Here is a 10,000-nt window from a genome sequence, read left to right on the forward strand (position 1 = left end):
TGATAAATTACAATTTGGTCAACATCTAGCCATTCAAAAAACTAAAATTTTGATAATTTACATTTGTTTAATATACTTTTTAAATATATCAAGTTGCATATTTTCATTTACTGTATTTTTCTGAGTATAAGTCGCTCCGGAGTATAAGACGCACCGGCCGAAAATGCATAATAAAGAAGTATAAGTGGAGTATAAGTCGCATTTTTTGGGGAAATGTATTTGATAAAAGCCAACAGCAAGAATAGACATTTGAAAGGCAATTTAAAATAAATCAAGAATAGTGAACAACAGGCTGAATAAGTGTACGTTATATGAGGCATAAATAACCAACTGGTATGTTAACGTAACATATTATGGTAAGAGTCATTCAAATAACTATAACATATAGAACATGCTATACGTTTACCAAACAATCTGTCACTCCTAATCGCTAAATCCCAGGAAATCTTTTACGTCTAGTCCAGGGGTCGGCAACCCAAAATGTTGAAAGAGCCATATTGGACCAAAAATACAAAAACAAAAATGTCTGGAGCCGCAAAAAATTAAAAGCCATATTACATACAGATAGTGTGTCATGAGATATAAATTGAATTAAGAGGACTTAAAGGAAACTAAATGAGCTCAAATATAGCTACAAATGAGGCATAATGATGCAATATGTACATATAGCTAGCCTAAATAGCCTGTTAGCATCGATTAGCTTGCAGTCATGCAGTGACCAAATATGTCTGATTAGCACTCCACACAAGTCAATAACATCAACAAAACTCACCTTTCATGCACAATCTTAAAAGTTTGGTGGACAAAATGAGACAGAAAAAGAAGTGGCATAAAACACGTCCGAGAAAGTCGGAGAAAGTTATACATGTAAACAAACTACGGTGAGTTCAAGGACCGCCAAAATTAGTAGGACAAAACAGCGCTCGCCAAATACTCGAATCAGTGAAGCATGTTTAATATAAACAGTGTGCTTTGTAACAATTAGGGAGGTTGTGTCATGTTTGTCCTCCTACAGCAGGGGTGCTCATTACGTCGATCGCGAGCTACCGGTCGATCTCGGAGGGTGTGTCAGTCGATCACCAGCCAGGCATTAAAAAAATAGTCCTAAAAATGAGCGATCATAAATCTTCACTATGACGTCACTTTCGTCACTTGATTGACATTCACGGCACCCGAGGGTCTTCTGAGATGACGCTGCCTGCTGCCGGCTCATTAAAATGACCGACTGGAAGGCGAGAAACACTTTATTTCAACAGACTCTGGCGCCGTACCTGTCGTCAAAACTCCAAAGACCGACTGCACAGTTGCAAAATAAAAGCTCTGCTTCATCCTGCCTGCGCTAACAAAATAAGAGTCTCAGAAAGCTGGCGTGCACAAGCCAGCAAGCTACGGAGTTTGCCGACAATGTATTTCTTGTAAAGTGTATACAAAGGAGTACGGAAGCTGGATAAATAAGATGCCAAAAACCAACCACTTTCATGTGGTATTGGACAGAAAGGAGGACTTTTTTTCTCCTCCATTCGAAAATGCGGACGTTATCATCACTACTGTCTGATTCCAATCAATATCAAATCATCAGAATCAGGTAATACACCAACTTATATTCTTGTCTTCATGAAAGAAAGGAATCTATATGTGTTTAACATGCTTGTATTATCTTTAACCACCTTTTAACTTGTTAACAATATTAACTATATGTGTTAAACATGCTTGTATTATCATTAAACACCTTTAACTTGTTAACAATATTAACTATATGTGTTAAACATGCTTGCATTATCTTTAAACACCTTTAACTTATTAACAATATTAACTATGTGTTAAACATGCTTGTTTTATCATTAAACACCTTTAATTTATTAACAATATTAACTATATGTTAAACATGCTTGCATTATCATTAAACATCTTTAACTTGTTAACAATATTAACTATATGTGTTAAACATGCTTGCGTTATCTTTAAACACCTTTAACTTATTAACAATATTAACTATATGTGTTAAACATGCTTGTATTATCTTTAAACACCTTTAACTTGTTAACAATATTAACTATGTGTTAAACATGCTTGCATTATCATTAAACATCTTTAACTTGTTAACAATATTAACTATATGTGTTAAACATGCTTGCGTTATCTTTAAACACCTTTAACTTATTAACAATATTAACTATATGTGTTAAACATGCTTGTATTATCTTTAACCACCTTTAACTTGTTAACAATATTAACTATATGTGTTAAACATGCTTGTATTATCATTAAACATCTTTAACTTGTTAACAATATTAACTATATGTGTTAAACATGCTTGTATTATCTTTAAACACCTTTAAGTTGTTAACAATATTAACTATATGTATTAAACATTCTTGTATTATCATTAAACACCTTTAATTTTTTAACAATATTAACTGTGTTAAACATGCTTGTATTATCATTAAACACCTTTAACTTATTAACAAAAACATATATTTCATAAATAAGTAAATATGAATGATATATATGAATGAGGTAGATCCCCACGACTTGATCAATTGAAAAGTAGCTCGCCTGCAGAAAAAGTGTGAGCACCCCTGAGATAAATAATATTATTTGATATTTTACGCTAATGTGTTAATCATTTCACACATAAGTCGCTCCTGAGTATAAGTCGCACCCCCGGCCAAACTATGAAAAAAACTGCGACTTATAGTCCGAAAAATACGGTAGTCTGATCATTAACTTGTGTGATGATAGTATATATTTGTACCATGAATTGATTAACGTGGACCCCGACTTAAACAAGTTGGAAAACTTATTGGGGTGTTACCATTTAGTGGTCAATTGTAGGGAATATGTACTGTACTGTGCAATCTACTAATAAAAGTCTCAATCAATCAAAAACTAGGGAGACGAATGAAGACTATGTTCAGTGGCAATAGAAGTGAACACACTCTTGTTAAAATAACAGTAGAGTGGCATAGTAATACAATAGTTATCCATGTCAAAACATTTTTCTCAAAAGGGTTACAAAACCGTAAAAATACATTGTGTGTGTACTTTTTTATATTAAGGATAAGTCACATAATTATTTATTGTAGTTGGATGTGTCTACTTGATTTATCTACTGTACACTAAATATAACACAATGATGTTGCTCTTGTATACTGAAAGGGGAAGTCAATAGACTTTTTTGGGGTTGATGAAAGCACGTCCAGATGGGTGCAGGACTTCAACATGAAACCTTATGCCACTCCTGCAAAACTTGAATCCATCGATGGTGAGAATCATCCATGGTCAGTGTTCTTTCTTGCCCGCGGTGTTGCTCAGCTGTGTCTCTCCATGGTCGTGTCCAGGTGCTCGCTACCAGGCCCTGCTTATCCCCGACTGCCCGGGAGCGCCCGATGACCTGGCACATAGCGGCTCTTTGCACCGCATCCTGTCACACTTCATCTCCCAGCAGAGTCAGTGAGGCTTCTTACAAAGTGTGTCACCTTGTGTGTGTGTGTGTGTACAGTACTTGTGTACAGTTTGTGTTGGTGTGTGTGTGCAGAGCCTGTGTGTGCCGTAGGACAAGGAGTGTCTGCACTCTGTTGTGCCACAGAAGAACACAGATGGATCTTCAATGGCTACAGCTTGACTGGGGTATGTTTCACTTTATTGTACAAACCCCGTTTCCATATGAGTTGGGAAATTGTGTTAGATGTAAATATAAACGGAATACAATGATTTGTAAATCCTTTTCAATTGAATGCACTACAAAGACAACATATTTGATGTTCAAACTCATAAACTTTATTTTTTTGCAAATAATAATTAACTTAGAATTTCATGGCTGCAACACGTGCCAAAGTAGTTGGGAAAGGGCATGTTCACCACTGTGTTACATGGCCTTTCCTTTTAACAACACTCAGTAAACGTTTGGGAACTGAGGAGACACATTTTTGAAGCTTCTCAGGTGGAATTCTTTCCCATTCTTGCTTGATGTACAGCTTAAGTTGTTCAACAGTCCGGGGGTCTCCGTTGTGCTATTTTAGGCTTCATAATGCGCCACACATTTTCAATGGGAGACAGGTCTGGACTGCAGGCGGGCCAGTCTAGTACCCGCACTCTTTTACTATGAAGCCACGTTGATGTAACACGTGGCTTGGCATTGTCTTGCTGAAATAAGCAGGGGCGTCCATGGTAACGTTGCTTGGATGGCAACATATGTTGCTCCAAAACCTGTATGTACCTTTCAGCATTAATGGCGCCTTCACAGATGTGTAAGTTACCCATGTCTTAGGCACTAATACACCCCCATACCATCACACATGCTGGCTTTTCAACTTTGCGCCTATAACAATCCGGATGGTTCTTTTCCTCTTTGGTCCGGACGACACGACGTCCACAATTTCCAAAAACAATTTGAAATGTGGACTCGTCAGACCACAGAACACTTTTCCACTTTGTATCAGTCCATCTTAGATGAGCTCAGGCCCAGCGAAGCCGACTGCATTTCTGGGTGTTGTTGATAAACGTTTTTTGCCTTGCATAGGAGAGTTTTAACTTGCACTTACAGATGTAGCGACCAACTGTAGTTACTGACAGTGGGTTTCTGAAGTGTTCCTGAGCCCATGTGGTGATATCCTTTACACACTAATGTCGCTTGTTGATGCAGTACAGCCTGAGGGATGGAAGGTCACGGGCTTAGCTGCTTACGTGCAGTGATTTCTCCAGATTCTCTGAACCCTTTGATGATATTATGGACCGTAGATGGTGAAATCCCTAAATTCCTTGCAATAGCTGGTTGAGAAAGGTTTTTCTTAAACGGTTCAACAATTTGCTCACGCATTTGTTGACAAAGTGGTGACCCTCGCCCCATCCTTGTTTGTGAAAGACTGAGCATTTTTTGGGAAGCGGTTTTTATACCCAATCATGGCACCCACCTGTTCCCAATTAGCCTGCACACCTGTGGGATGTTCCAAATAAGTGTTTGATGAGCATTCCTCAACTTTATCAGTATTTATTGCCACCTTTCCCAACTTCTTTGTCACGTGTTGCTGGCATTAAATTCTAAAGTTAATGATTATTTGCAAAAAAAACCAAAATGTTTATGAGTTTGAACATCAAATATGTTGTCTTTGTAGCATATTCAACTGAATATGGGTTGAAAATGCAAATCATTGTATTCCGTTTATATTTACATCTAACACAATTTCCTAACTCATATGGAAACGGGGTTTGTAACATTATGCCAATGCAAATAGATGTAATCCACTTAGTAAAATTTCCCGTGTAATCTAAATGTGACTGTTTCCATTGAAGCCATCAGTGTTTGAACTGGTGCGTAGGCCTGACTTTGCAAACCTGCCATTAATTGTGGAAGACTTTGTCAAGGACAGTGGGGGATCATACACAGGTGAGCTGACAGATTCATAAGAATGATATTAGTAAAAACTCAAGTCCCTCTTTTATTTCCCCAGCAAGCCAAGAAGACGCCGTGCACGTGGTCACAGACAGACACCTGATCACTGGACAGAACATGCAGTCCACCTGGCTCGCTGTCAACAATTTAATTCTGCTTTCTAGCGCCAAGTAAGCTTAGTCATTTCGCAATTTCATTGCTCTTGAACGGAACACTTCAAACATACACTCGTACTTTCACTTGAACCACATAAGTGTTTTGTCAGCCACCACCCTTTTTTCCACAGATTCTAGTACTATTGTTTAAATATTAAGTCTCATTTTAAGTCTCAAAAAAATTAATCTGTGCAGTGCTTGCCTTTGTAGTGCGAAATGATTCCACAAATCCTTGTGCTGATGAACAAAGTTCTCATAGGAGGTCATAGAAGTAGTCCAATCCTTGTCCAAGTTCCCATAAGGAGATACCTGTACCCAGTTCTTCAGCCAGAGAGATCCTCATGTGCACTGACTGGAAAGATCAAGTAAAGGAACATGATTTTTTTCCTTAAAACCCTAAACACCAATTACCGTATTTTTCGGACTATAAGTCGCAGTTTTTTTCACAGTGCGACTTATAAATGTTTTTTTCCTTCTTTATCGTGCATTTTCGGCAGGTGCGACTTATACTCCGAAAAATACGGTATATAATGGGACAACTAGACTTTACTATAACCTGTAAAAGTGGAAAACATTGATAAATAAAACATTTCCATTGTACAGTAAAAGATCACAACAGGACTGTTCAGATTGTCTAGACCAGGGGTCGGCAACCCGCGGCTCTTTGATCTACTTGCTGAACCCCCCAATTTTCCCGTGAGACTTCCGGATTTCAGTGCCTCTCGCAGAAAACTCCCGGGATTTATATTCACCGATTTTCACTCTTACAGCTATAATAAGGGCGTGCCATGATGGTACAACATTTGGCGCCCTCTACAATCTGTATTAACAGCGTGCCAGCCCAACACTTGTTATACAATATACATCTTCTGCTTGCACACGTACGTGACAGCAAGGCATACTTGGTCAACAGCCACACAGGTTACACTGACGGTGGCCATATAAAACAACTTTAACACTCTTACTAATAATGCGCCACACTGTGAACCAAAACCAAACAAGAATGACAAACACATTTCGGGAGAACATCTGCACCTTAACACAACATAAACACAACAGAACAAACACCCAGAATCCCATGCAGCCCTGACTCTTCCGGGCTACATTATACACCCCTGCTACCACCAAACCCCAAGCCTGCTCCCTCACACATCAAACCCCCTCCCCTCTCTGTGCGTCGGTTGAGGTGGGCGGGGTTTGGTAGCGGGGGTGTATAATGTAGCCCGGAAGAGTTAGGGCTGCATGGGATTCTGGGTATTTGTCCTGTTGTGTTTATGTTGTGTTAAGGTGCAGATGTTCTCCCGAAATGTGTTTGTCATTCTTGTTTGGTGTGGGTTCACAGTGTGGCGCATTATTAGTAAGAGTGTTAAAGTTTTTTTTTTATACCGCGACCGTCAGTGTAACCTGTGTGGTTGATGACCAAGTATGCTTCTGGGTATTTGTCCTGTTGTGTTTATGTTGTGTTAAGGTGCAGATGTTCTCCCGAAATGTGTTTGTCATTCTTGTTTGGTGTGGGTTCACAGTGTGGCGCATTATTAGTAAGAGTGTTAAAGTTTTTTTTTATACCGCGACCGTCAGTGTAACCTGTATGGTTGATGACCAAGTATGCTTCTGGGTATTTGTCCTGTTGTGTTTATGTTGTGTTACGGTGCAGATGTTCTCCCGAAATGTGTTTGTCATTCTTGTTTGGTGTGGGTTCACAGTGTGGCGCATTATTAGTAAGAGTGTTAAAGTTTGTTTTTTTATACCGCGACCGTCAGTGTAACCTGTATGGTTGATGACCAAGTATGCTTCTGGGTATTTGTCCTGTTGTGTTTATGTTGTGTTACGGTGCAGATGTTCTCCCGAAATGTGTTTGTCATTCTTGTTTGGTGTGGGTTCACAGTGTGGCGCATTATTAGTAAGAGTGTTAAAGTTTGTTTTTTTATACCGCGACCGTCAGTGTAACCTGTGTGGTTGTTGACCAAGTATGCCTTGCTGTCACCTACGTGAGCAGGCGGAAGCCCCATTCAACATGTGGCTGATTGTAGTGGGCGCTATATGCTGTACCATCACGGCACGCATGACGCTGACAACCGCTATTCAGTTAAAACCCGCTCACCGCACCAGCTTAAAAATTCCATAAAAAGGTGTGGGCATCGTGTCTGAGACATAGCACAAAGCAAAAAAAAACAACTTTGTATGCAGTGTTATTTCATTTAAAATTTCAGAAATTATTGCGGCTCCCATTGTTTTCTATAATTTGTGAAACTGGTCAAAATGGCTCTTTGACTGGTAAAGGTTGCCGACCCCTGGTCTAGAAGACTTGCACCTCTTATCTTAGCAGGCTTCATCGGTTAGTACTGACAAACTTAGACATGACAGCTCTAGTCTGAGAGGATGGTGTTCTCATTTACAGGCAGTGGCATGCCCAGACAAGGATGCTTTCAAAAACTGTCCTTTTGCAACACAATACAGCGAAATGTCTTCAAAGACGATCTTAACAGTCCAGCTGTGCTCCATTCAATTACCAGGATGAATGAGAATAGTCACAGGAATAGTAAAAGCTGTACCTTTAAGGACGGATAGTACACAACGTGCTTAACCCCGTTGCTCCTGAAATGAAGACCCGGCAGAATTGCGTTAGATGTACAGATAAAAGTCAATAAAGTTGCATTGACCGTATGACATGTTCATCAGTACCTCTTGTATGTGAAGTAATGCTCAGCAGAATATTCGTCCCAGAGGAGTTTGGGTCTGTGTTCACGTAAAATCTCTACATACCTGCGCGCACACACACACACACACACACACACACACACACACACACACACACACACACACACACACACACACACACACACACACACACACACACACACACACACACACACACACACACACACACACAGTGACTCTTCCATCCTACTAACATTTTAATCATATTAAAGTACAGTGTTCTCTCGATTATTGTGGGACCCCAGCCCTGTGGTAAGTTCATTTCTGCCAAGTAGCGATGTTATTCATTCAATATTCATTTCCAAACTATATGCATTCATCTTTATATTCCCTCCACACAGCTTTCACTAGGGATGATGTTCGAAACCGGTTCCCTAGATAAGAAAAGAACCGATAGCATGGACTCGAATCCCTTTTTGAGAATCGGTTTCCATTATCAAGACCACTATAGTAAAGAAAAAGAGTTGGTTCTTTATTGTTTACCCTGGGAACGAATCCCGTCCCACAGGAATGTTATGCCCATTTGATTGTAGACTATTACTGACACCTTGTGGCGATATGAAAATACTACGCGTCATTAGTTTGGGCACTTCCGGGTTGGCGACGTCAGTTCAGTTCATGAGACAATTGAGAAGTAGACAAGTTGTGTTAGCTCTTACAAGCCTTGGAAAAGATAAGTCTGTAAGTAAACTGTTTAACTTGTTTATGTAACTCAATATTAAGGTGGAAAGTGGTTAAGTTTGATACTAAGATGTTTATTGAAAAACGATTTTTGTGCACTGTTTCAATGGATGTTTTGAGGACTTAAAATGGCTGCCAGTCGTATCACCATCGAAATAGTTTCAACACTCAAAAGTATTTGTTTGATGATAGTACTGTATATTTGTGTGAAGCTAATATTTACATATTGTGTATTACATTTCAGTATGTTAATTGAATCACATAGCTTATACATTTGTCATTGTGTGTATTTAAGTTTTTAAAAAAAACAACAAACAGTCTAGTGCAAGACAAAAGTAAAGATAGGAAAAGACAAAGCAAGATCAACAACAATAAAGAGCCTAAATGATTAATCTGCTTTGGAACTTTATTAGACGTCTTGGATTGTTTGTTAGCTGTCTGCCTGTGTGTGTAGTTAGTATGTTCCAATAGCAGCAGAAGTGCACTTTTTGGAGAGCTGTATTATTTTCAGTTTTGTGCCCAAGGGACTGATTTTATTTAACACTATATTATTATTTATACACCTATAGTGATCACAGAGACAGGTTGTTTTTGTGTTACTGTAAATATTTGTTTTTCTGAAAAATCCCACTTAATATACTTTGGGTAACAACAGTCAATATTTATTTATTTTATTTTATTTTTGTCTTATAAAATAAAAGTGAGCTTTTGTTAAACCAAATAGTGTTTTTTTTCCATATACAACAACCTATCTGGATTCGATAAGAGAATCGATAAGGCATCGGTTCGATAAGAGGATTCAATAATGGGCTCGAACTCGATAATTTCTTATCAAACATCATCCCTAGCTTACACGAACAGTGAAATATTTCTTATGTTCTTAAAACTCTTCACTCTCTTGAGTCAGCAGTAAGCTTTTGGCTCACCTCCCCCCGAGTATTGGCTCCGCCCCCTGATTGACAAAGTCCAGGCCATACAAGTTGAGTCCGAGCAGGATCTTTGACCTCCATTCTGTCTTGGGTGCCAGCTGGAGGACACAGTCTTTGACCCAGGA

At 38.9% G+C, this 10,000-nt stretch overlaps 2 protein-coding genes across 3 annotated transcripts in view; one reads left to right on the forward strand and one right to left on the reverse strand.

Moving 5' to 3' along the window:
- The window catches only part of gatd1 (glutamine amidotransferase class 1 domain containing 1), a 10,909-nt gene extending 5,314 nt beyond the window's left edge, over window positions 1-5,595 (forward strand). The window contains exons 3-7 of the mRNA XM_061969510.2: window positions 3,160-3,265; window positions 3,342-3,449; window positions 3,539-3,630; window positions 5,293-5,386; window positions 5,451-5,595. Of these exons, the coding sequence (XP_061825494.2) occupies window positions 3,160-3,265; window positions 3,342-3,449; window positions 3,539-3,630; window positions 5,293-5,386; window positions 5,451-5,566 (516 nt within the window). The 3' untranslated portion in view covers window positions 5,567-5,595. The remainder of the gene's footprint in view (window positions 1-3,159; window positions 3,266-3,341; window positions 3,450-3,538; window positions 3,631-5,292; window positions 5,387-5,450) is intronic.
- The window catches only part of chid1 (chitinase domain containing 1), a 19,428-nt gene continuing 14,842 nt past the window's right edge, over window positions 5,415-10,000 (reverse strand). For both annotated transcript variants that reach the window (XM_061969507.2, XM_061969506.2), the window contains 4 exons: window positions 9,873-10,000; window positions 8,230-8,310; window positions 8,100-8,142; window positions 5,415-5,899 (listed from right to left, as the gene is read on the reverse strand). The exon at window positions 9,873-10,000 is cut by the window's right edge and continues 22 nt beyond it. In XM_061969507.2, coding sequence (XP_061825491.2) covers window positions 5,801-5,899; window positions 8,100-8,142; window positions 8,230-8,310; window positions 9,873-10,000 — 351 coding nt within the window. In that variant the 3' untranslated portion in view covers window positions 5,415-5,800. The remainder of the gene's footprint in view (window positions 5,900-8,099; window positions 8,143-8,229; window positions 8,311-9,872) is intronic.

The sequence above is a fragment of the Nerophis lumbriciformis genome, linkage group LG10 (genome assembly GCF_033978685.3).
Source record: "Nerophis lumbriciformis linkage group LG10, RoL_Nlum_v2.1, whole genome shotgun sequence".
Classification (NCBI taxonomy): domain Eukaryota; kingdom Metazoa; phylum Chordata; class Actinopteri; order Syngnathiformes; family Syngnathidae; genus Nerophis; species Nerophis lumbriciformis.